The sequence below is a fragment of the Theobroma cacao genome, chromosome 1, assembly GCF_053813885.1.
Source record: "Theobroma cacao isolate CCN51 chromosome 1, ASM5381388v1, whole genome shotgun sequence".
NCBI classification, from domain to species: Eukaryota; Viridiplantae; Streptophyta; class Magnoliopsida; order Malvales; family Malvaceae; genus Theobroma; species Theobroma cacao.
In genome coordinates this window covers 11287717-11315349 of record NC_142639.1, presented here as the reverse complement: position 1 = coordinate 11315349, position 27633 = coordinate 11287717, and the positions used below count along the sequence as shown (strand labels likewise).

Below are 27633 nucleotides of genomic sequence, written 5' to 3'. Positions count from 1 at the left end.
GATTTAAACAATTGAAGTTCCTAGACTTAATCTAGGCTCTACCTATCTCGCAACAGGTTCGATCTAAAGAAAATTAAAATTCCTAGACTTAATCTAGGCTCGACCTATCTCACAACAGGTTCGATTTAAACAAAATTAAAAATTTCTAGACTTAATCTAGGCTCGACCTATCTCGCAACAGGTTCGATCTAAAGAAAATTAAAATTCCTAGACTTAATCTAGGCTCGACCTATCTCACAACAGGTTCGATTTAAACAAAATTAAAAATTTCTAGACTTAATCTAGGCTCGACCTATCTCACAACAGGTTCGATCTAAAAATTGAAATTCCTTTAATGCTAACTTAATTGGAATAACATGAAATGAAAAGACTCAAATCCTTCTATTGAAGTTTTACAATCTCAACCCTTTAGGTCGAGTGACTTTCTACTTTCGACGCTTGGGACATGAATTAATTTTGATTCTTGTCGAGTGCGTGGCTAGGCATGTATGCATGTATGCATGATTGACATGATCGAATGCTTTTCATATTTACGATTCATTAAGGTTCCAAGACCATCCTCTTGCTTCATCCGATTTTTCGCTGCAACTTTCGATCTTCTTTGCCTGTTTTCTTTCCTTCTGTAGAATTCAGGTAACTCCAGACTTTCCCTTAAGTAACCTCTCCTTTGACATTTGACTTTGCCTTAGGTTCAGGGCTCTGCCATTCCTTTTTTCATCCTTAAGTCTTTTGCTGAACAATGAGTGTAATTTCTTGCTTAATTAGTTTATTTCTTTTACCAATCATCATTCATTTTCATGACAATCATTATGTGAATCATGGGATGGTAAATAACGAAAGAGTTGAAATAAAGAGACGAAGAAAAACTTTATATATGAGGAATCAAATAGTTCAAGGTAAACAGAATTTACAGGGCAGACATTAGATCTTTTAAATAATGAACACCCAGACCACTAAGAGAAAACAATCTGATATTCGACTTCAAGAATTGTCCTTGATTGATGCTTTGATCAAATCTGTAGGTTGCAGATTCCTTAGCTTCCCCTTCTTTGTGAAATTGTGGAGCTCCATCCATGGTGTATTTAGGCTAACATCCCCAAATTCCATTCTATCTTCCTGTTTTTCGGCCTCAAGCAGCCCTTTTTCGGGTTTTCGGCATGAGCCTCTTCCGTTTTTTTTTTTTTTTTTTTTTTTTAGGCATAGTACTTCTTCACCGCATCCGCATTTATTGGATTAGGCAGATCTCCCCCATCCATGTCAGCCAAAATCAAAGCTCCTCCTGAAAAAGCCTTCTTTACCACGTATGGCCCTTCCCAATTCGGCATCCATTTTCTCCGAAAATCAGTTTGATTAGGGAGTATTCTCTTGAGAACCAACTCTCCTTCTCGGAACTGCCTGGGATGAACTTTTTTCTCGTATGCTCGCATCATCCTTCGTTGGTACATCTGACCATGACAAAGAGCCGCCAGCCTTTTCTCCTCGATCAGATTCAACTGTTCGTAGCGGGAGCGGACCCACTCAGCATCTTTCAATTCCGTTTCCATCAACACCCTCAATGATGGGATTTCTACTTCAACAGGTAGAACTGCTTCTGCACCGTATACTAATGAGTACGGAGTTGCCCCGGTGGAGGTACGCAAAGAAGTTCGATATGCATGTAAGGCAAAAGGAAGTTTCTCATGCCAGTCTTTATAAGCTTCAGTCATCTTTTCGACAATCTTTTTTATATTTTTGTTGGCTGCCTCTACCGCTCCGTTCATCTTCGGACGGTAAGTTGTCGAGTTATGATGCTTGATCTTGAATTTAGCGCAAACATCCTTCACCATCGCACCATTCAAATTGCTTGCGTTATCCGTTATGATCCTTTCTGGAAGTACATACCGACATATGATCTCCTTTTGGATGAACCTACACACCACCTTTTGTGTCACATTGGCATAGGAAGCTGCTTCTACCCATTTCGTGAAATAATCGATGGCCACCAATATGAATCGATGTCCATTAGAGGCTTTTGGCGTAATAAGTCCAATCACATCCATTCCCCACATTGAAAATGGCCAAGGTGCTGTGAAAACATGCAATGGGGCTGGTGGAGCATGGATCCTATCAGCGTATACTTGACACTTGTGGCATTTTCGAGCAAAGTTTATGCAGTCTGATTCCAATGTCAACCAATAATAACCAGCTCTCATAATTTGTCTAGCCAACATATGTCCATTAGCATGAGCTCCACAAGTTCCTTCATGGACTTCTTTCATTATTTTGTTGGCTTCCGCAACATCCACACATCTCAAGAGTACTTGGTCTCGACTCCTTTTGTAGAGCACTTCTCCGCTAAGGAAGAAACCCATTGCTAATCTTCGAAGAGTTCGCTTGTCATTATCGGTGACATTCTCAGGATATGCCTGGTACTTGATGTATTGCCTGATATCATGATACCACGGCCTACCATCAACCTCTTCTTCAACATTTAGGCAGTGTGCGGAGACTTCACGAACTTCTAAATCAAAAGGGCGTACATCGGTCGCCTCTTTTATTTTGAACATCGCTGCGAGGGTGGCCAAAGCATCAGCAATCTGATTCTCTTCTCGAGGTAAATGGTTGAAGCTGATTTCTTTGAATTGTTTGCTTAATTCTGTAACCAGCTTTTTATATGGAACTAGTTTAGGGTCTCTAGTTTCCCATTCACCTTTCATTTGACATATCACTAAAGCCGAATCTCCGTAAACATCTATCGCGTCAACCTTCATCTCAATTGCTGCTTGTAATCCCATTACCAACGCCTCATACTCCGCCATATTGTTGGTACAATTGAAATTCAATCTCGTCGTGGCTGGATAGTACTTTCCGTTTGGAGAAATCAACACTGCCCCAATTCCATGCCCCAAAGCATTGGATGCCCCATCAAAATACACCTTCCATGGATTAAGTTCATTGGGACCAACTTTTTCTACATGCAAAACGGCCATCAAATCTTCATCTGGAAAATCGAAACTTACAGATTCATAATCTTCATTAGCTCGATCTGCAAGGAAATCGGCGATGGCGCTCCCTTTGATTGATTTTTGGGACACATACACAATGTCATACTCAGACAATAGCACTTGCCATCGAGCTATTCTTCCGGACAGGCAGGGTTTTTCAAAAATGTACTTGATGGGATCTAATTTCGCCACCAACCATGTTGTGTGATACAACATATACTGCCGGAGCCTCTGAGCGGTCCATGCTAGTGCACAACACATCTTTTCGAGCGCAGAATATTTGGACTCATACTCCATGAATTTCTTGCTCAAGTAATATACGGCTCGTTCTTTCTTCCCAGTTTCATCATGTTGTCCCAATACACATCCCATAGAATTCTTGTTCACAGTCAAATACAGAATGAGAGGTTTTCCGACCGTCGGTGGCATCAACACCGGTGGATTTGTGAGATATTCTTTGATTTTATCAAAGGCTATTTGACATTCTTCATTCCATTCTCCTGGGTCTCGTTTCCGAAGCAGCTTGAAGATTGGATCACATTTGCAGGTGAGCTGGGATATAAATCGAGCAATGTAATTCAGCCTCCCTAAAAATCCTCTCACTTCTTTTTGCGTTTTGGGAGGTGGTAGCTCTTGAATAGCTCGTATTTTATCCGGGTCCACTTCGATTCCTTTTTCACTGACTATGAATCCCAACAATTTCCCAGAGGTTACACCGAAAGTGCATTTTGCAGGATTCAACTTGAGCTGGAACTTCCGCAATCTCTCGAACAGTTTCTTGAGATTGACAGTATGATCCCTTTCTGTATGAGATTTTGCAATCATGTCATCCACGTATACCTCTATCTCTTTATGCATCATATCGTGGAACAAAGCTACCATTGCCCTTTGGTAAGTGGCGCCTGCATTCTTCAATCCAAATGGCATTACTTTGTAACAAAATGTTCCCCACATGGTCACGAACGTTGTTTTTTCCATATCTTCGGGTGCCATCTTAATCTGATTGTAACCAGAAAAGCCATCCATGAAAGAGAACAAAGCATGTTTTGCCGTGTTGTCCACAAGAGTATCAATATGTGGCAAAGGGAAGCTATCCTTCGGACTCGCTCTGTTCAAATCCCTATAGTCGACGCACATTCGAACTTTTCCATCCTTCTTAGGAACTGGAACTATATTAGCTACCCATTCAGGGTACTTAGCCACCTCCAAAAATCCAGCATCGAATTGCCTTTTTACTTCCTCTTTAATCTTCAGTAACATCTCTGGCTTCATCCTTCTCAACTTCTGCTTAATAGGCTTGCAATCTGGTTCCAAAGGTAACTTGTGAACAACCATGTCAGTATTAAGACCTGGCATGTCCTGATATGACCAAGCAAACACGTCCACATATTCATGGAGCAATTCTTCCAGCTTTTGCCGTTCATCGGATGACAGCGAGGTGCCAATCTTAACCTCTTTCTTCTCTTCCCCACTTCCGAGGTCAATCATTTCCGTGAGTTCCTGATGAGGTAAAATCTCCTTTTCTTCCTGTTCCAACATTCTCGACAAATCAGGGGGTAAGCTGTAGTCATCCACCTCCTCTTCATTTTTCAATTCATCAATGTTCGGAATTATCTCAAAATCGATATTCAAATCGTTGTCTAGATTGTCTTCGTGTTCATTATTTAAAGACCTGCAAACAGGTAAAGTTGGACGGGTGTATGGGCAAGTATTTATTGGCTAAAAGAATAGATGAAAGGAAATATGCAAAAAGATTGATGAATTATGAAACACATTATGCATTGTCATTTATTCAAATGATGGAGGTAACAGAAAGCCCTACTTAAACAGGAAATTAATCTTAACACCCTTGGGCATAGGCATTTAGATAAATTGTTCATTACATTTTGGAATACTTAAAGATGATGGGCAGTTCCGTGGCTGTCCAATTGCTTAGCTCCTCTCCTGGCAGTACTGGATACACCATAGGGATCTTCCCATCAGGTTCTTCATCTCTGATCATATGAATTGATAGCTCACCAAACATCCGTGGAACCTGATTGACCATTGATGGCGCTTCGGGATGGATGAAACCCGCAGAGCGAAAAGTCTCGTATAGGTGTGGGATTGTCCGTTCCCCGAATTCTTCTTCTTTTCCATCAGGTTGAGCCATCCTTTTAATCTTCTTTTGAGCTGTCAGTTTCCTCCTCTCTTCTTTGGTAGGCTTGTACCCCAAACCAAACCTTTCTTCGTTCTTCATTGGAGTCAGAGGACGGTTAATTCCTTGTAAATTCTTGCCTAACCCCAAACCAGCACGGCATCCTTTACCCACAGTCTGCTTAACTCCCATTTTAGTGGCTACTGACAAACGAGGGGTTGGTATCACTTTCCTTTCCCCCACATAAGTAGCATTAACAAATTCAAAAGATCTGAAAGAGCATTCTGGGACTTCTTCTGTTGCCTCTACATAGGGAGCAGATGATGGTTGAATAGCCAGTATGTCTTCTTCCGCACATACACTTATCAGTTGGCCTTCAGCTATGAACTTAACCTTTTGGTGAAGGGAAGATGGTATGGCTCCAGCCATATGAATCCATGGACGCCCTAACAAGCAATTGTAGGACGGGGCGATGTCCATGACTTGAAATTGGACCTCAAAAATGCAAGGGCCAATTTTTATCGGTAGTTCAATGTCCCCTACCACCTCCCTTGTGGTCCCGTCGAAAGCCCTTACAACCATGCGGCTGGTTCTCATATACGACACATCTACTGGCAACTTGGTTAAAGTAGAGCGAGGCATGACATTTAAAGCGGAACCATTATCGACCAAAACCCTAGGTACGGCATGGTCCTTGCATTTGATGGTGATGTGCAGCGCTTTGTTACCTCCTCGACCACCCGATGGTATTTCTTCATCATTAAAGGCAATGAAGTTTCCCACTGTAATGTTCCCCACGATGTGGTCTAACTTTTCCACTGATATATCTTGTGCCACATAAGCTTGGTTCAAGACTTTGAGCAGTGCGTTCCTGTGTGCTTCCGAATTCAACAGTAAAGACAACAACGAGATGCGAGCGGGCATCTTGGTTAATTGTTCTACCACACTGTATTCACTGTGTTTGATAAACTTGAGAAATTCACCCGCTTCTTTCTCGGTGACAGGATTTTTGACCTCACTGTTCGGGGCAACTACGGATTCGTCAACTTGGTCCTTGGCAACGGTATCTGCTTTCTTTAGGCCTCCCTCTCCCTGTGATGGTTTTCCTTTTCCAACTTTTTCTGCTACCTCAGGGGAATAACATCGCCCGCTTCGCGTTATACCCCCCACACCAGTTAGGTCTTCAAAAGATGCTTGGGGGGCGGATGAAGCTGTGCCCAAAATATTGCACTCATAATTCCATGGGACAGCCTTATCGCTCTTGTAAGGGAATGGGCTGGGGACTTCGATGGTGATACCATTTCGGATCATAGTTGGGGACGTATCATTCATCGGGCTTCTGTTTTCTTCATAGAAGATGGTGAGAGGTTTAGGTTTGTTTGCTCCGAATGAACTTGATGCCACTTCAGCTGGGGTGTCTCCATTTATGGTTCCGACCAAATTCTCTTCAGCTCCTTCATAAAACTCAATTATCGATGAGTCCATCAATTCTTGCAACTTACGGCGAAAGCCATCACAATTTTGAATGGAATGCCCAATTGCCCCCATATGAAATTTGCAAGAATAAGCGAGATCATGCCCCAATTCTTTTGTGTCGATGGGTTCTGGAGTGATGACATTTATCTTGGACAACGCCTCAAACACTTTATCCATCGGCGTTTGAATCTCATCAATACCCTTTTTCACCCTTCGAATCATCCCTTCATGTATGGCATTCACAGTCGGTCTTCCATGATTAGGTAACGGGTTCCCATCAACACTCGAACTGTCTTTTTTGGCAAAATTTAAAAGCCCTGCCTTAACGAGCGCTTGGACCTTGTGTTTTAAAGCAGTGCAATTCTCGGTGGAGTGCCCTTGAATTCCAAAATGGTAATCACAATGCGCATTCGGATCATACCATTTCGGGAAAGGTGGTCGAAGTGGTTCTAAAGGGGTTCGAGCAAGGAGTCGATTTTCTATGAGTTGTGGCAGCAATGTGGTGTAAGGGACTGGAATAGGATCAAATTTTGGTCTTTCTGGGGTAGTTTTAGGTCCTCTTTGACCATGGCCAGGATTATTGGTTGAGGTTATCGGCCTTGGTGGTGGAGTTTGTGGAAGAACATTGGTTTGAAATGTTGGTTGCGGGACGGGTTGGTACACATATGGGTTTTGTGTGACGTTGCCTATGTGCGGATAGAAGGGTTGGTATGGAGGGTACGGGTAATATGGGTTAAAGTTGTGGGCTTGTTGGCTGTCGTGAGCGACTGCTTGCACATCCCCTTCTTTCTTCTTGGGCGTACTCCCTTTCTTTGAGCTGGCAACTTCATGCCCTTCAATTTTTCCGCTTTTGATAGCTCCTTCTATTATTTCTCCCGATAAGACCAGATCTGCAAAGTTTTTCGTGGCATTGCCGATCAAGCGCTCATAGAATGGAGCTCGGAGGGTATTTATGAATAAAACAGTCATCTCCTTATCAGTGAGAGGCGGCTGAACTTGCGCTGCTGTATCTCTCCACCTTTGGGCATATTCCTTGAAGTTCTCGCTTTGCTTCTTCTCCATGGTTTGTAATGACAAACGATCAGGGGCTAATTCAGCCACATGCTTGTATTGGGCTATGAAGGCTCTTGCTAAGTCTTTCCAAGTCTTGATACGGTTTCGATCTAGCTGTACGTACCATCGAGCAGCTGACCCGGTTAAGCTGTCTTGGAAAAAATGGATCAGTAACTTATCATCGTGAGACTGTGCCGCCATCTTCCGACAATACATAGTAATATGTGCCATGGGACATTTTGTTCCGTCGTATTTTTCAAATTCCGGAACCTTGAACTTGGCAGGGATCAATACATCCGGCACTAAGCATAGCTCGGTTGCGTCCATGGTACCAAACCTATCAACTCCCTCGATAGCACGAAGACGTTCTTCCAACAGATCATACTTTTTCTGGTCTTTTTCATTTTCCCCTGTTTGTGACGAGTCCTTTCTTAGTTTTTCTTGCTCCTTCGGATCGTCTAAATCTGGGACATTTATTGGTTCAGCAGGATTTATCCCAGAATATGGCCCAAATTGCCCCTGAATCGGTTGATGGCCTAGCGGGGGAGGTGCATTGTAATAGACTGGTGGGATCACTTGAGGGTGGACCCTTTGAGAGGTTTGGGCATGTGGTGGAGTGAACCCTGGGGGATAGGGTGGATCTTCCCTTTGGATTCCACTGTCTTGTGCTGGTGGGTTTTCTGACGGAGCTGGCTCTTCGATCGCTCTTTTTCCTTTACTGAGACTCATCATCAATTCCATCATCTTTGCTAACTGTTCTCTCATTTCTTCCTGAGCTCTTTCCATTCTGTCCATTCGCTCTCTTTGTTCTTCTTCCATGATCCTTGCTCGTTGACGCGTATTATGAACACGTTGATCACTTGGCTTAGGTGGTCGAGCTATTTTGGAACCTTATTATTGATCATAAACATGAATTAGATGCGTATTTGATGCATGAGTGAACCCATTATCTTTATTTTTAAATGAAAATACTTATTGCCATGAAATGATGGTTTATGCATGTATGAATGATTATGTGCTAAAAGTATTCATCACATGACACCCAACAACAAAAGTCATCCATTGCATAAGATATTTGTCTTAGATTACAACTCAAAGGCCATCTAGAAATATTCGCCAATCTTATTATAATGGCTATACACCTCATCTAAATACTTGATCAACTGTTGCTCTTGTTTTCCCACTGGAAAGATCTGGCTTCTTAATATGTCCGTCTTCCAAGCCATGCTTCTCGCCTTGTAAGCCACCTCCCTCATTTGCCAAACCAAGTAATCCATCTGGTTGTACTTCTCTGTATAAGCTTGTCTGTAAGATTCACCCCATTCTTGGATTCTGGTGCTCTGTTGCTTGAGGCGTTCATATTCCTGTTGATAAGTCGTCATGACCCCTTCGAGTTCTTCATACTCCTGTCTTAGTAATTGGATGGACTCTTGTTGGAATCGCACTTGTCTTCTTAACCCATCATTGTGCGTTTGAAGTTCATTGCCTCGATTTTCTCTTACCTGTATTTCCCTTTGAAGTTCACTGGTTGTGGCAGAAAACTTATCATTCAGGCTTTCGTACTTCCCTTCCATTTTCCGGACTTTCTTTCTTTGCTCACTTACTTCTCTTTTCATTTTCTCACACTCTTTTTGGAGGTCTTCATACCGTTGCTTCCAACTGGCATTTTCAGCTTCGGACTTCTTTCGAGCCAACTCACTTTCCAGCAAAGCGTCTCGTGGTTCTGGATCAACTGGGCCACGTAGTGCATCTTTTTTCGGATATACCACATCCTTAACTCGTTGGTCATGCCATATCTGATATCCGGTAGTCACTTCATCGGTGTACCTCCCTTGATCAACTCGGCTAGTTTTCTTCCAAGCTTGCGCAATTTCCTCGATCCTTTTCAGAAAACCCGGCTCTCCATAAGCAAACTCTAAAGTATTAAGTCGGTGTGTCATCGGTACAAACTGTTCTGACCCAAATTGTCTTCTCACCATAATTGGGGCGTAACTGATGGCTCCCCATGGCCCCATTAACGGTACCCAGGGTTCGTTTCCACATTTGTACAAGACCGGGTGATGCGGCATCCACGGAGCTCTCCATGTCACTTCCACACTCATGAGTTCCCGAAATCTAGAGATCCATTGCTCCTTAGTCCTATTTTCTGGCCATTCACTCTCACAAAATTCTCTAATAGGGGCGGTTTGCGGATGAAATGGCTTCTTGAACTTATCGACCTTACATTCAAAGTGGCTCACTATCCAGATGGAAAGAAGCTGTGCACATCCCACAAATCGTCCCTCACCTCTTCTTCTGCAGTAATTCAGTGATCTGAGAGTTTCCGCTAGAATAGAAGGCGAAGGATTGGCCTTGTTGACGACTTGCTCGAAGAAGTCTATAATTCCGACTTCTATATGTCCCAAAACTTTGGGGAAGATCACTAGCCCATAAATTGCCAAGGCCATCACAAGCTGTCCTTGCTCGGTGTCCCGTTGCTTCATGATATAACCACGTAGAAAACTCCACGGGATACATTCATTGTCCCCTTTTTTCCTTAGGTTCTGATCAACTTCCGCCGAAGTAATACCCATCATCTTGGCTAACTTTCGCCTGTGTCCGGTCTTCTGTCCCCTCCAATATATCATGTCCGGATTATCGAGATCGATTTGCAGGAGAGCCGAGTATTCTTCGATTGTGGGGACCATATCCACCTTATTGAACACGAAGCATCTATACGACGGATCCCAAAATTGCACAATGGCCTTCAACAACTGTTCATCTACCTGGACCTTAAGGAGTCGAGCAATGTGACCATATTTCTTATCGAAATTTGCCCGAGTGGTAGCCCCCCACTTATCCCATATGTTGAGCAAATCGGTGAAGTCGTTCTGTTTGAGATCAAGGTGGACCCTATCAGGTAGTGATGAGAAGTGATCCTTTGACAAGCAATCTCCTTCACTTTGTTGGGTACTCGCCATATGCTGAGTTACTTGATAAATTCCATCGTAACTGGAGGATGGCCATGACGGCTCCATGTATGCAATCGGATCTACTCTGTTAATGGTTGTCAGGTGACAAATACTTTTCCTATTATGATGCAAATATGCATATGACAAAAATTCAAGTTAGCACTATAAACAAAAATTTCAAAAGATGAATGAAAGTAATTAATAACCTGATACCTTTATTATTCGCGGAGAAGAATTTAGAACAAGGGGATTATGAAAATTCCTTCATGTGTACCTAGTCAAAAGGTATATTCTCACGGGTGAAGCTCTACCTAAGCAAAGGCGACTCTCGGTATTCTACATGCTGAGTTTGGGTTGAAAATGGAGCTAAAGGTTCCCAAATCGCTCCTCACTGTCGTCCACACGGACTAGTAAGGCACCCCGGTCCTCACCCATCACAGGCTTCAAACGGACTAGGTTCGATTTGAGTGGGAGTCTTCACTAGCCCATGCGGAGGTTATCACCTCACGAGAGCGTAGCTACTTAACTCCCTCCTAATTAAGGATAAAGCCCGGGTGGAAGGCTTATGCATGAATGCAAGATGTGTAGTGTGTGAGAAGGAATATACCGACCTTGGATCAATAATTTCACATTCCCCTTATCCTAAATTTCCCGCAATTATTAAAATAGTGAAGTAATAATAACAAACAAATAAATAAATGCACTAAACAAAAATATGCAAAATTAATGCTAGGGAAAACAACAAATTATTTAAGGCTTAAGATAACTTATGATCAATTTATGGCTTGACTCTCGGTGTCCCCAGTGGAGTCGCCATCTGTCGTGACGTGCGGGTCCGGGAACCCGTCCGCCAGACGCGGGGCGAAAATTAAAATCGCAAGGTGTGGGAGTCGCCACCAATCTGTTTTATCTAGGTGTGATTGGTCACCTATTAACCCGATTCTTAATCGACGAAGTCCTAAATTAATTTTAGGTCCGTCGAAAGAACAAGAACTGGTCTACGTTTTAGAGGTGGGTTCGGGAGTGCGGTTACGCACGGAGAAGGGTTAGCACCTCCGTGACGCCCGTTCTACGAACGGTACCATTTAATCTTAAGTTATCTTAATATAACATTTTCTTAGTTTCATCCCTATTTTATTAATTAAATTTTTATTGAATTGTCAGACTGAGTTTTTCACTTGATCTTACGTATGCATATGATGCAAGCGTAGAATGATGTCGTGACTTGTTTATTTTAAATGATGGAGTCGGTAATCTTTTATTGGAAAATTATTCGAAGACCATCCCAACGCTTTGGTGAAGTCTCGAAATTCTCCTCACCTAGAGATATCCCCGGAAGAACTCGTCTCTACGAGCTCCTCGGGGAAATCCCATCATCGGGATTCCCGCGCCATATGCAAAGTAAGAGTGGCGTGCAATGACAGTGTAAAATGATGGTATCTATATGCACGCGTTTATTGATTGTTTAAAAAAATTTATTATTTTTATATATACTTTATTTTTTGGTTATTTAAATCCATGTTTGTTGTTGGTCAATTTTTACTTGTTTACAAAGCTTATCTAAATAATTAATTAATTAACTTTTAAATGATTAATTTAACTTTGTTTAGTAATATTTATTTGAATTAACAAAATCTTTCTACATATATTATTTTCTAATAATGACTATTTGACTTAATGGGTTTTGAAATTTAGAGTTCAGATTTATCCCGACGCTTCGGTGAAAATCCGTCTCGAAATTCGTACCCGGAAAACATCCGCCCGAAAGAGGCAACTCTTTGCCCCCTTTTTGGCGGTAATATTCAAATATTTTTTTCCAATTATATTATTCATTATTATTATTTTTTTATTTTTTTATTTTTATTATCTTTTAATTTTCATATTTTATATTTTTTATTTTTTTTATCTTAATATAATATATATATAGATATTTGCATCATAAATTACTATTATTATTATTTTATTATTATTTTTTTTTTTTAGCCTCCAAATATATTTATAATATTAACATTTTTTATTATTTGTCATTGTTTTTATTTACATATATATTTTAATTTTTAATTTTATGAATTTTTTTTTTTTTTTTATTTTTAATATTAAGTATAAATATTTCTTTCCTAAAAAAATGTATTTTTATTAAAATGGGCTAGACCCAACACCATGAAGCCCAACAAAACAAAAAAACAACAAAAAAAGGAAAATGGGTCATACCTTGTTGGGCTGGACGGATGGCCCAAGTGGTCTGGGCTGCGCGGAAGTCTGCCTGGCCCGCTTCCTTGGTCCGCTTGGGCTTCTCTTAAACGCACCGTTTTGGGCTCAGGAGACTCCCTCAAACGACGTCGTTTAGGCGCCGACCCTTGGAATCCTTCACTTCACTGAAACGGCGCCGTTTAGGCGTACTTACTTTGGGTATAAAATCCCTTTTCGGCTTTTTTTATTCATTTTCTCACTTTTTTTCTCTCTCTAGCCAACCTCCCCCTCTGCCTTCTCTCTAAAACTTTCCCTCTCCCCGCCGGCGCCGGCGTCTTCCCTTCTCTTCTCGTCGACCTCCCTCTCTCTTCTCTCTACTTGCCGGCCGATCTCTCTCTTCTCTCTTCCGAACGAAAGATCGGGCACTCCCTTTCTTCGGTCGGCGGTGACCCAAACGGGCCTGAGTTTTCTCCCGCCGGTGGTCGGCACTCCCCAGATCCCTTTCCTTTCACCACTCACCGATCTCTCTCCCCCAAACCGATACAAATCCCCGGTTGAAACCCCGATCGGATTTTTTCCTTTCTTTTTTTTTTGATTTTTTTGATTTTTGCTTTTTGTGGTTCACTGCTGGTTGATTTTTGCTTTTTTTTTTGTTGTTCCTTGTGGCTAACTGCTGTCTCTCTCTCTTTTTTGCAGGGTTTTTAAAGAGCCGGGTTGTCCAATTTTTTGGACAACCCGGCGAGGGGGGTTCTGCCACCCCCTGGAGTTGGTGGTCAGAGCCCCCCACTTCACGCGTAGTGGGTGGGGGATGGGAAGGCGACGGGATGGCTGGGCGTACGCCCAGCCATCCCGATTTTTTTTTTTTTTTATATTATTTTTTTTATATATATATTTTTATTTATTGTTAATTTAATTTAATTTAATTTAATTTAATTTAAATTTTTTATTTTATTTGAGTGTCTACACTTTTGGATGTCCATAAATATATTCTTATATTCAGGATTGAGAGAGTATTGATTTGAGAGTTGAAAGATATCTTAAGAAAGTGGGAGAGAAGGTTCTTGAGTATAATGGGTATTGGGTATGAGAGATTGTGAGAGACTTTGAAAACGATTAGTGATCCAGCTGGTGAAAGTTTTTGGAATATTTTTACAAGAAAATTAAATATTTGTGTCTGGTTTTTCGCTTTTACTTACTTGGTTGTGTATTTATTATAGCAAGTGATATCAAAGTCAGGTCAATGGCAAATATGAGTGGATTTGGGACTGTCAAGTTTGAGATTGAGCCTTTTGCTGAAAGAAAAAACAAAAACTTTAAAGGCATGCTTGGTTGGGGGGAATGGAATAGCTATTTCTCTCTTATTTTCATTCTTGAGATAAAATTGCATTTGCTTTAATGGAATGACTATTCTTCAGAATAATCATTTCAAGAGAAACCTGAATAGTCATTACCAAGGCCCTCCTTGGTAATAGCTATTCCAAATTGTTGGGAATAAGAAAAAAAAGTTGATTAGACAAATATATCTTTTATAATTTAGAAAATTATCTTATAAAAAATACTAAACTTATTTTTTTCTCTCTTCCTCACTCCTCTCTCTAAAGCACAAAAGACACAAAATTTTTTACTTCATTTTTAAAAAAAAGGAAATGATTATATTTAAATATTATTTAATATATTAATATTATTTCACTATAATAAATATTATAAAGCATATTATTTAATATTATTATTTGAATATAATAAATGTAACAAAGAATATTATTTAGTATTATTTAAATTTAATAAAGAATATATTTTATCTTTTAATATTAAATATTATTTAATTATAATAAAAGGTTTAATTATCTTCTAATACAAAATATTATTAAATTATAATAAAAATATGTTTGTATTTTGGTGAAAATATTATTTAATTATAGTAAAAGTTATTTTGATTTTATTGCTCTGAATATTTTTATTTTTTAACAAAATAAATTCTTTAATTTTAATAAAGAGTATTTATTTCTCATCATAGTTTTTTTTAATTAAAAAATCTTTAAATTTTAATAAAGGGTATTTTTATCATTTACCCATTATTCCTTAACCATTCTTAAAATTATTCCTGCCAATCAAATAATGGAATAAGTAATAATAACAATTTCTATCCTATTTCATTCCCATGAACTAATCTACATAATAGCTATTCTTCCTCTATTCTATTCTCTTGGAATGATTATTCTATTTCTATTCTATTCTTTCCAGTGAACCAAGCATGCCATAAGATGTTTCAGAGTATTGTGATTGATGTGTTAGTCCAATAAAGACCAGGAGATGCTTTTTAAACAAAGAAATTCAATGAAAAGTGTCAAGAAAATATAAGAGATGCTTTTTAAACAAAGAAATTAAATGAAAAGTGCCAAGAAAATATAATTAAGACTAAATTATTTTGTTTTGTAGTGATTAGAAAATAAAATATATATATAGAAGAGTATTTGACTAAATATGTACAGAGATCTAATAAAAAGAAAATATTAATCTAACACTTCACTCAAGTTGGACTAGGAAGATTCTGAATGCGTGCATAAAAAATGAAAATCAAGAGGTTTTGTTAATAAATCCATAAGTTGGTTTGTGTTGGAAATGGAACAAGAAAGAATGATGTCAGCCTGGAGTTTCTCATGAACGAGATGGCAATCAACTTCAATGTGTTAAGTGTGCTCATGGTAGACAAATTTAGTTGCAATATGCAAGGCTACTGAATATCACAAAACAAAGGGACTAACCGCGAGAAGATACTTAAAAACACCAGCTTGATCAAATTTGTGTTTAATCTTAGTATGTTGTCCATAACATAAGCAATCAAAATCACAAAGATCAGAGTACGATAAGAGTTTTTTGGAATAAAATCTCATGTGAGAATTTACCATGTAAAAACTTTGGTGGGAATACAATTAATTAAATAAGTAGCAGCAAGAACACACTACTCCTAAAATTTTAAAGGAAGATTGAGTGAGATCTAAGAGCGCGAGAAACATTAAGAAGATGGAGATGTTTACTGTCAACCCCACCATTCTATTGTGGTGTATCAACACAACTATGCTAATGCTAATGAATGACACCAAATGAATTAAGAAAAATCTGAGCACCAGGGTTAAACACTTCCCTACCATTATGGGTACATATTAATCCAACGGTAACATTAAATTGAGTTTGAACCATTGCAAAATCGTGCTTAATGTAAGAAAGAGTCTAAGATATGTGTTGCACTAGGTAAGCCCAAGTTGAATGAATATAATCACCCACAAATGTGAGAAACTAATGCGCACCACATAAAATAGTAATAGAATAAGGACCCCCCAAAATCAAAATGTATTAAATCAAAGCATTTAGATATTTGGAGTTATGGATAATTCTGTCAAGTTGGAGGTTGAAATTTACATAAGGTTTGATGATTATGATGAGTCTATTGGAAGCTCAATTAAGGGAGATGGGTTGATGTCCTCGTATCAAGGCGGGAACAAGGATATGTGAATTCGTCAACAACAAAGCAAGCCACTTTTGCAAGCTTGGCGAAGTGGTGGAGCTATATATATATTAGCTCAAGTGGAGTGAATTAAATTTGAGTCAAGGTAAAGACCATTGGAATTTTTTTTTTTAACTCAAATTTACTTTGATAATGTTGCTTTGGCAGGTATATATCTTTTACTTTGGTAAATTAGTTTGAAGATTTTTTGGGTACGTATAAATATATTTATGTTTATACTTAAGGTTGAGATCAGAGTATTGTTTGTTTCAAGAGTTGAAAGACGTGTTTAGAAAGTTGTTGGATGAGTAGGAGGAATCGAAAGCGATTAACTATCGCAATCTTGAAAGTTTGTTAGTGAAAATTATGATATCTTTTCACAAGAAAAATATGTGTATTTTTTGTGTTTGAGTTTTCGCTTTCACCTGGGATTTTCTTAACGAGTTTCTGCTCAAAAAGTTGGTTCGCATCTCACTGTCTCCAAATAACAAAAACAATATCACACAGTTATCAGCCATGATATGCTCAAAAACACACGAGTCCACTAGTCTCCTCTTTGACCAGAGAATAAAAAACACACAAAGAAACAACTACACAAGTTGTTCTTCATTTTCTATTACCATAACTACGAGTTGCTTTCGCTTTGTGAGGTCGTACGCAATCACATACACTAACTTGTAATGATTTGCGTTGAACCCTTTTCTATTCATGCTTGTGGTCATTATGTCTAGCCATTACTACAGAAATTTGAGCAAAATAGTGCTCTGCTTTTGGAAACTTAATAAGTGATTTGATTATATTACTTGTAAAATAAATTTGTATGAGAACTCATGGTGTGTGATCGCCTTTCATCCGAGGTCCTAAAATCAAACTAATTTGTTCGAAGAAAATATAAAAATAAAAAGAATTAAGATATAATATTAATTAAACAGTCTATATATTAATAGAACCCTGCTTTAATTTGAGAGAATCAAGAGTTGGTGGAAAAATAATAAGAGTAGGAATATATCGTTGTAAACTTAATTTGATCTCGCCTTTTTATATCTTTTAATAATATTATTATTGGGTTAATCCAATCGTTGTATTTTATGTTCTATTTTTGTAGGTCATGTATGTCAAATATTAAGTTAATTAAAAATTTTAATTATTTAAAAGATACTATAAAATTTTTTATCATTAAATATGTTTTGAAAAAAAAAACAATATTCTCGATTAATACAATAAAAAATATCTAATTAATTTGAAATTCTACATGCATAACGAATAAGAAGAAATTGTTAAATTTAGCAATAAGTTTATTAAAATATTAATTGTATATAAAATTATGTGTAACATCATCACTCAAAGATTAATTAATATTGAAATACATATAAAATGCCGTGGGGCTAAGGACGGCGAGGACCTGCCCTTTTGTCGAAAAGCAAATGGGAGATGACAAGCCTAAAGAAATTAAAAAGGACGAAGCTACAAGTGTTTCTTTGCTAGCTCGGCATATTACCGTCCATCCAAATCACAATAAACGAAGCATTGAGAAGGTCAAGCTCAATGTCTTGAATCTCTGCGGGGTGAAGGGTCCCATATAATTTATATCATGCTTCTTTACAGTAAAAACCATGGCATTTTCTCTTTGTCTGCCTCAATTTTTCATTTTCTTCCTTATGAGATTATATATATATATATTCCCTTTAAATATTATAATATAGATTTTCATCATCTAAATTATATATATATTTCTATTTTATTAATTAGTTTGGTATATTTCAACTTTATCAATTTTAAATTTTTAACATGATTTAAACTAACCTAAAAAATCAGCAATGAGAATGAACATTTTTTAAGCGGCTTGAACTCAAAATGACTCATACTTAAAAGAGATAGAAACATTCAAATCAAGTTAGACTCTAATTGTAAATAATCCAACTTGAAACAATCTAAAACTCAAACAACCTAATTAACCGTACAACCAAAAATGAAATCTAAAATAACCTTATATTGAGAATAATTTTTGTATATTTTTTTCAAATTTTACTTGAGCCTAAATTTCAATTTAGATATATATAATAAACATATATATATATATATAATATTATATTATATTGAAATTTCATCTTTTGAGGAATAGGAACTCGCGGTGCTGAAAAAATTCTCTGTTGCTTCATGTTTTAAGGTGGAAGATGCAAAAATTCTCTATGACTTCAGCTTTTAAGGTAGATATAACTTAATCCTAAAGGTTTTATAAACTCATTTGACCTTATTAGATGTTTTTTATTTTTAAGATTGTTTGTTTATAATATTCAATATTGCAATTTGTAATTCAATCTATCTAATTAATGTGTTATTGTTAAAATTAGGCAAAAAAATTGAGCAATTAAGTTTTATAAGTTATTCTTGATAAATGATAAAATATTAATTAATAGTAAATCCATTACAAACAAAATAACAATAAAAATATGATCTTTTGAAGGATTGAAAAGATTTTCTTTTTATAGTTAATAGAAGGTTAGAGTTATAATAATATTAAAGTGCTTGAATTACCAAATTTTATAGTGTGGTGTTTTACAAGAAACTCCCATATTTTTCAGTGTTTTTCTTCTATGCAATTTACCCAAGAAATTTGATAAATTGGAAATTTTTAAAAAGGCATTTAATTCTATCAATTTAATAGTTTTATATTTGAAATTTTAATACCTATTAATTTTTTTCATATTAAATCATGTTTTAAACTCTTCAGTAATTCAATTTAATAAGAAATTATGATTTTTACACTACAAGAAAAACTAAACTTGGTTGTAAAGGGTTTCAATTTTCCACTTTTGAATCGACATTTTATATATAGAGATTACAAAGCTTTCTTGCATGTTTAGAAGAAATACAAAAAATCATGCACTTGTGTTGCTCGACAAACAACTTTTTCTTATTGATCAATAGTGAGAGACAAGTTTAATTCATTTGTAAAAATCAGACATTCCAACCAAGATGGCCCCTTAAAGATTAATTGTATATGAAATATGCGTTTCTCATAAATATGTGCAAATCTTGCATCTAAGCATTTTGTATAAAATTAAAAAGAAAATAATTTATAAGAAATGATTTTGCTTTTCTATATATTTTGTCAAAATACATTTAAGTTGTCTTTTATGTAGTTTTCCAAATAAAATTGAGATCAAGATGCATTCAAGGGTTTGGATCTGAAAGTGAAAAAAATTAACATTAACTTGTTCAAGTTTAAAAAGGTTACTGCACTCGAACATTTGATTCATTAATTAGTATATGATCTTTTTATTTAAAAAGTAAAATTCAAATTATCTTTTTCAAATTTAATAAAAAAAAACCTTAAAAGGATTCTGATTAATTGGCATTCGAGGTTTCTCATGGCCTTGTGGCTTAACCACTTTCTAAAAGCCCACTTAAAGCAATGGGCTAAGGCTTCAATGCTTGGGCATCACATTAATGATGAATTCGGGTTTTTATTTTTAAATAATTCCGAAAGGGGCATTCAAATTTTTTATCTTTGAAGTTTGTAGTATTCACGTACATTATTATTTTTATGTTTTCGTCCCTCCACTTATTAGGGATTCATACTATTTAGCGTATATTCCACTTATCTTGTGTCCTGCACAATGTGTGTAGGGATGCATGCTTTCAAAGTTTTGTTGCTGCTCTCTGACCCTCCTCAGCCCTCTTGTCTCCCTCTCCTTCTGTTGTCACTTTGCTTGTCTCTCACCCATATTTTTTGCCATTTTTGAAGAAAATTATTGTTGGTTTCTTTTGGACGAAATTGAATCAAGTTTCAACATGTACGGGCTCTACTCTTCTTTGTTTTTATTTTTCTTTTTCTGTTAATAAAGCTGCTTTTATTGTTTCCTGGGATGATCATAGTGAATCAACTATATATCCACATTTTCTTTCGAGTAACGTTTAAGTGTTCAACAATCTGACTATCTGATTACTCACCAAAAATAAATATTCACAAAATTGTTATTTAATAAACTATAATATTTGTAATTAAGTAGTCCAAGAAATTCGGACAAAATATCATTTCTTTTTTCTGTTATATATGGTATGGATCATAAAAACATTCTTCTTCTTCTTCTTCTGTTGTCTTTGATTCTTCTCAGTGCTGCAGCTATAACATGCCAACTTTTCCATTCGACCACTTTCTTTATTCTTTCTTTAAGAATAAATTCTTTTGCCCTTTATTACCAATGAAGTAGACCATACGTACCAAAATCTGTCTAACAGTAATTGAGATTGCATTGATAGTAATAATAAAGCAAGTTTCAAATCCAAAAAAAAATAATAATAATAATAAAAAGCAAGTTTCAAATGATGAAATGGCGAAATCCATCACCTAGGGTTGCTTGTCAAAAAATAATAATAATAACAACTTAGCATAAAGTACTAGATCATTCAAAAGATTTTCATTTATATTCGTGTAATAGAAAAAATAAATTCATCTAATTATAAGATATCACATATCTTTTGAAATTTATTTTAATTGGTTAATTGAACTTTTTTTTAAAAAAAATGAATCATATATCACCATGTGGACTTAATAACATTATTTAAACTAGTCATATAATTAATTGTTTTTAACTAATATCATACAATAGATACATAATTTTGTGTCAAAGACTCATAGTTCAATGAATCAAAATTCATCTATGAAAAAACTAATTTATTTTTAAATAAATTAAAATGGAGATAAAAATCAAATTTAGTCAATCAAATTTCAAAAACTTAGAGTTTGGCCAATCAAAATTCATCTATAAGTCACAATGCTTTATTTTTATTAAATTAAAATAATTTAGAGATAAAATAGAAAAGATTATGATCGTATAAAATTCTTTCACTTTAGCACTATAAATACATAGTGCTCCTTGAAACCATTTGACACACAATGGAGGACAAAAAAAAAATGATTTTGAAAATTCAAAACCTCTCCAAGATCTCAAGCTCTGAAGAATTGAAAAATTCTTAAGAACTAAAGAAATTCTTAAAAGCACTAATCAAGAATTTTAAAGAAGCCAATGGAGAAAATCAATTTTGTTCGTTCAAGATCAAGTATTTTTAGACCCTTGAAGTGGATTAGTTGAATAAAAGAATCAGAAGATTATTTTTCAAAATTAATAGAATTTTTATTTGTTGAAGACTAAATTTTCTTGTCTTATTTTCGACAATAAATTTGTGTAAATTTCTAGCATGCATAGGGACCATCCTGCCTCCTATCGATTTTCTTTGAACTTCAAGTTTTCAAGTTGCAATGCCTCCTAAGAAGAACTCTGCCAACAAACCAATTCTCAAGCCCGCTCGAGTGAATCCTGCAGTCTACCCAAATTCATCATCAAGCACCGATATTCATACTCATCCTTCTAACACTAGGTGAAACACTAAAGTTGAGACTCTTCTAGTGCTTAACCAAAATCCTCTATACGACACTTCTTTCCCAACTTCTATTTTAGAAGAAGTTTATGCTTCTTGCATCCTCTCATGGATCAAGCACAAGTTGCCAATTATTGTTCAAGGAGTAAGATAGCTACATCAAGCAGACATTATGTCCCATTATCACCTCCCAGAGTTTATGTTCAAAAGCAAGTGAACTTCGGTGATGGCTATCATGACAATTGGTATAACATCCTTAGAAGAAGAAGTTGCATGTCTGGTGAAAACCAAAATCTCTTTCAACAAGCATCAAGGAGAAGGATGATCAAATTAACTCAACGATAAAGAAAATTAGCAATCTTACTAGAAAGAAACCAGTTGCTCTAGAGCAAAATCAACACCAAATCCTTCATTAAGATGGTGAGAACCACTTACCCAATTCAAACAATCCCCAACAGAAAGCCGATGAAGTGGTTACTACAAATCAACTCAAGGAATTCATCACATAAGCCATCAAGGACCAAGTTAAAAGCATCACTCAGCGTCCTTACACTTGTACAAAATCATACTTTTAAAAGATTGATTGTGTAAAGATTCTTAAGAATTATCAACCACAAAAATTCCAGCAATTCGATGGTATAGGAAACCCTTGCCAACATGTTGCACACTTTATGGAAACTGGCAACAACGCTACCACTGATGGAGATCTTATGGCAAAGCAGTTTATTTGCTCTGTAAAAGATAATGCCTTCGACTAATACATTAATCTTGAACCTGAAACGATTGACAGTTGTGAACAATTGGAGCCTGTATTCCTCAATCGCTTCTATAATACTTATCACATAGTTAGCATTATTGAATTCACAAGTTTATACCAATGGAAATATGAGCTTTTGAGTTATTATATCCAAAAGTGGATAAATTTGAGTTTCAACTACAAAGAGAGATTATCTGAGTCATCTGTCCTTGATATGTGCATCTAGGGGGGCATTAAAGCTAAGACCTTTGAAGAATTAACTACTCGTGCACATAACATGAAGTCAAGCACGTTAGTTGCTTGAAATTAAAAACCTCTTGTGCAAGAGTCAAAGAAGGGCTAAGACAAGCAAGAAATTTACAAAGGGGAAAAAACTTTGATTGATAAGGGTGAAACTAAACAATCTATGACTGTGAACACTAAGCCTCTCAAGATATCCACCAATCTAAAGAAATCTTAAGAAGCAAAGCTTGCTTCTTCTCAAGATAATAGTACAAGTTGGACCTCTTTGAAGGAAAGCAGAAGGCAATATCTCTTCCCTAAATTAGATATTCCAAATATGCTGAAAAACCTTTTGAAGTCTAAGTTCGTTCAGTTGCCAAAAATAAAGCGATTTGAATGAGGACCCAATCTATTACAAGTAATGTGCTATATTAGCCACCTTACTGAGAAATGCCCAATATTGAAAGACAAAATCATGGAAGTTTGCAATGATGGAAATTTTGAGTTTGAGAAAGAAGCTACATCAGTGAATTTGGAATCAATAACAAGTATGATTTCTTAACTCGATATATTCGGTAAAACCATTAAAATTTGGATCTTTGGACCCCATCATACTAACTCCTAATGTAATTGAAGTGATTGATCATCAAGACAATTAGGGCAATACTTATTTACAAACGAAAGAATATCAAGACAAGAAAGGATATATCTTATTTACCCATCGAAGAGGTTAAAAGAAAAATCTTATTAAGCCCAAGCAAATGTCAAGAAGATCTAAAATGGTGAGACAATTAACCAGAAGGCCAATGCCAAAAGGTGACTCAAAGAAAAACAATTCCACTTAGGCATGATAATTTCATAAAAATCAAGACTGCCAATTATATTTAATGAATTCATGCTGATTCAGTTTAGAAAGGAAGGTTTTGTTCTCTGACTTGTTACCAAGTTGATGGAGATATTGAGAATGAAGACATTATTGATAAAGTGGCATTCGAATTTGACCGCTACAAAGGTCAAGTTTTTATTATTGGGGTCTACTTCTCACAATCAGACTCTTATGTATTTATGAACAAAAGATCGATTGAATCTTGATAGATGCTGAATCTGCAGTCAATATACTCCTTTTGGAGACAATGAAAAAGCTTGGAGTTCCTCTAGATAAACTATCGCAAAAGTCACTTTATTATCTAAGGTTTCAATCAAAGAGATTAAAGGTCTTTTAGGAAATTTATACTCCAACTCTTCATTGATGATATGAAATCAAATCCATTATTTCATGTGACTGATGCTAAGATGACATGCAACATATTGTTAGGGCAACCATAGATACACAAAAATGGTATGGTCACATCAACACTCCATCACTGCTCACTACAATAAAATTGAGTTTTAATTGCACTTCTTTAGACAGCATTTTTTTTTTGTATAGTAAAATCTTAAAATGCACAACTCTTTAAACTTTTAATTTCACTTTTTTCACATGTAGTAAAAATATAAAAAAAATGTAGTTTTTGCCAGTTTATGCAATTTCTATAGTTACATTTTATTCATAATGCATCTAAAAATTTATATAGTATTGAAGTTATATCTACAAAAATATTCTAAAAAGCATAAAGAAGGCTATTAAAAATATTTTTAGTATCACATTTTAAAAATGTGTTGTCTTAAGTCAAATTTATTGTAATGACTTTAAGAATTATAGAAATAATCAAGTGAAAACAATTTTTGTAGATTCTAAGCCATTTACTACTGTAGAAGCACATCTTGGTGATGCTAAGTTCTATTTGGAGGGTATTTTGTAAAAGAAGTCCGACCTATACGTGGTCAGCAGAACAGCAGAAGGGAACTATGAAAGCAAAATAGAAAAAAATTATCTTCATCTACTAAGTGAGATGATGAAATTACTCAAGAATTAATGAATCTGACTCTTTTACTTGTTAGTTTAAAAAGTCAAGGGTTTCTAGATCTCCATTGAAATAATTCATAAGGTCATCAAAAGGACATTTTGTTGAATATGATGACCTTCCCTCTCAACAAGTTAATAGTTTTAACTTTAATGCTTACAAACTTCTAGTAAGGATTGGACACAAATAAGTGGATATTACAAAAATGCTATACGAATCAAGTGAACCAACCAAAGAAATTAGATAGGATTCGATCAAGGTTCGTAAAGTTTGGTAAAAGAAGATTGATCTTGTTGAAACTTCGAAATCTGAGCTTGGATTTTCTTGAGTCTAAAATAGACTTGATCTCTTTTGATGGAGATATTATTTAATTGATAAATTAATAATTTATTAATTTATATATTAATTAATAAAAAAATTAATTTATGAAAGTATTCTTTATTTATTTTTTTTAAATATTGAACTTAATACATGTATTGTGTATTGTGATTATACAAATATTACTTAATTACTAATTACAAATTATCATTATTCTAAGTATTTTTCTAATCAAAATAAGTTCATAAATGTAATTAATCTTATTAAATAGAAGTTGTGAATCTATCCATTTTTACAACAAACTAAAATTACATTCAATGTACATTTAATTAATATACTCATGAACATTAAGTCAAGCAAAAACATCTACAAATATACAGAATCATAAACGATAAAACTAAAACAATAACTTTTCATCTTAAAAGTGTAATGAAATCAACAATAATCTATGAAATGCGTAAAGTATTATGTGAATATAACATAAAAAATCTAAATTGCACCAAAAAATAATTGCAACAGTGAGTGTCAAAAAAGTTTAACTTACAAGTAAACCAAGCAACAATATCAAATGCGATCAAGAGGTCAACAGAGCATTTATCAGCCAATATCAAATTTCTCTTACAATATGAGAATACTCCAGCAAAATTTCTTAATGTACTAAAAAAGTCAGAGATGAGGTTCAAGCAGACATCAATTTAAAAAAAAAGCAAGTAACATTATAGTCATAATTTATAAAAACCTCTTAATTGAGTCAAGTGTATATATAATTTTGATGTATAAAGAGATTATTAATTTATATATCAAGTGAGACCTATGTGTTTTTTTAAAAATATATTATCTTATAAATTTAATAAATTATTAATTTATCATATTAATCTCAAGTCGGGATTGGTAAAAAATATTATTTAATTGAGATTATTAATTTATCGAGATTTTACTATATAAATTTTAATAATAACAATTCTACTATTATGAAATTCTAATAAGAAACTTTATGTGAATCTCTAGTGGCGGAATCAAGTTTTCAAGTTTGCAGGAACAAAAACAATATCTTCAATGTTTATAGAGACAAAACCATAAAATTTTTTAAAAAATAAAGATAAATTATAAAATTAAAAAAAAAGAAAAAATTATAAAATTTGAAAACATTGGGCGGGGCCCTACTAACCCCCCTCCCTCAGCCTCTGTGGATCCCGTAAAGTACCCCACTTAATTGATATTATTTGTAAGTGATGAGGGGACTTGTAAATGTGGTGGACTGGCAGCCCTCGCTCATATTTCTATCATTTTAAGAAATATCCAGCAATCATTGCGGGGCTGTGTCTATATATATATTACAAAATTTTAATTATTTATACTTCAAACAGAATATCAAATTTAAAAAAAAAGAAAAAAACAGAATATCAAATTTAATCATTAATTAGTTACCTATAAAATCAAGGAGAGTTAGTTTATAGAACCAAGGAGAAGTTAGTTCAATTGATAAATTTGTTTGCCTAATTGATTTCGGATTTGGAAGTTATGGATGACATTATTTGAACTAATCTTGAATATATACAATATCATATGTTTTAATATTAAACAACCTCCAAGTATCTTGATTATTTTGTAAAGAAGAAATGAACTGCTTATGAAGTTTGTTTATAAATACAAATAACCGAATAAGTATAACAAACTTGGACACCACATTATCCTAATCACAAAAAGCTTGAGAAAATTTTATCTTGGTAAATACTGTAGACACTAAATTAAAAATATAATAAACAAAAAATGATGAAAAAAAGGGGGAGAGAGGTACGACTGGCAGGGTGCGGACGCACCCTGCCAGGCACCTCTCTCACCTGCCAGACGCGAAGAATTCGTGTCTGGCAGGATAGTGGAACTTGCCCCTGGGTGCCCAGGGACAAGGCAATGGGGCGTGCCCCCTCCAGAACCCGAGAATCGGGTATAAAGGAGAGGGGGCACTGTAGCATTTCGCGGGGGAGAGGAACCTGCAACAAAAATCCCAGCAGCCACACAAAAATTCCACAAAAAGAAATCGAAGAGAGATATCCAAAAAAGAACCGAAAAGGAGAAAGCGTGTTCAGGGAGAGGGAAAAAGGGAGTCCGGCCAGAGAAGATCGATCGACGCCGCCAGATCTGTCGCCGGAAGGAAGAGCCGACCCAGGCGAGGAGCGATGCCACCGGTTGGGGAGGTCGACCGTAAGAGAACCCGTCGCGCCACCAGATCTGTCGCCGGTTGGGGAGAGCCGACTTGACCCACGCCGCAAGGAAGAGTTCGCCGACGCGAGAAGGGGCCCCGACCATCGACGTCACCAGATCTGTCGCCGGAAAGAAGAGTGTAGAGAGAAGTCAGAGAGTTTATAGGTAGAGAGAGAAAATGAAAGGGAGAAATGGGAAGAAAAGAAAAAATAGGGGGGTTTTATAATTAGTGCTTAAAGCTAAACGGTGTCGTTTTGGGGAATACGTTTGGGCAGTTCAAGGACATTCAAAACGACCGCGTTTTGGCTCAAGAAGGCTGAATACTTGGGGCATGCTCATGGGCTTTCTGCCGGACTGATGCGTACTGGGCTAAGTCGGGCTTGAATCTTGGGTAAGTTTTAAATCTTGGGCTTTTGTTTATGATAGTTATGATGATTTGCTTAATGTAGCATTTTGTTAGTAAAATAATGAGAACATAGTATAATAACACGGTAATATAGATTAAAAATATAAAAAAATAATAATAAATAAAAAATCAAAATCATTAAAATAGAA

General features: G+C 35.8%; 1 protein-coding gene across 1 annotated transcript; it reads right to left on the bottom strand.

Moving 5' to 3' along the window:
• Window positions 1-1177: 1177 nt before the first annotated feature.
• LOC148764526 (uncharacterized) lies at window positions 1178-27183 on the bottom strand. Its single transcript, XM_088805105.1, has 4 exons — window positions 26868-27183; window positions 7414-8213; window positions 5218-6213; window positions 1178-4562 (listed from the first exon to the last, which is right to left on the bottom strand). The coding sequence occupies exons 1-4, from the start codon at window positions 27181-27183 to the stop codon at window positions 1194-1196; spliced, it is 5481 nt and encodes a 1826-aa protein (XP_088661231.1). The 3' UTR covers window positions 1178-1193.
• Window positions 27184-27633: the final 450 nt, after the last annotated feature.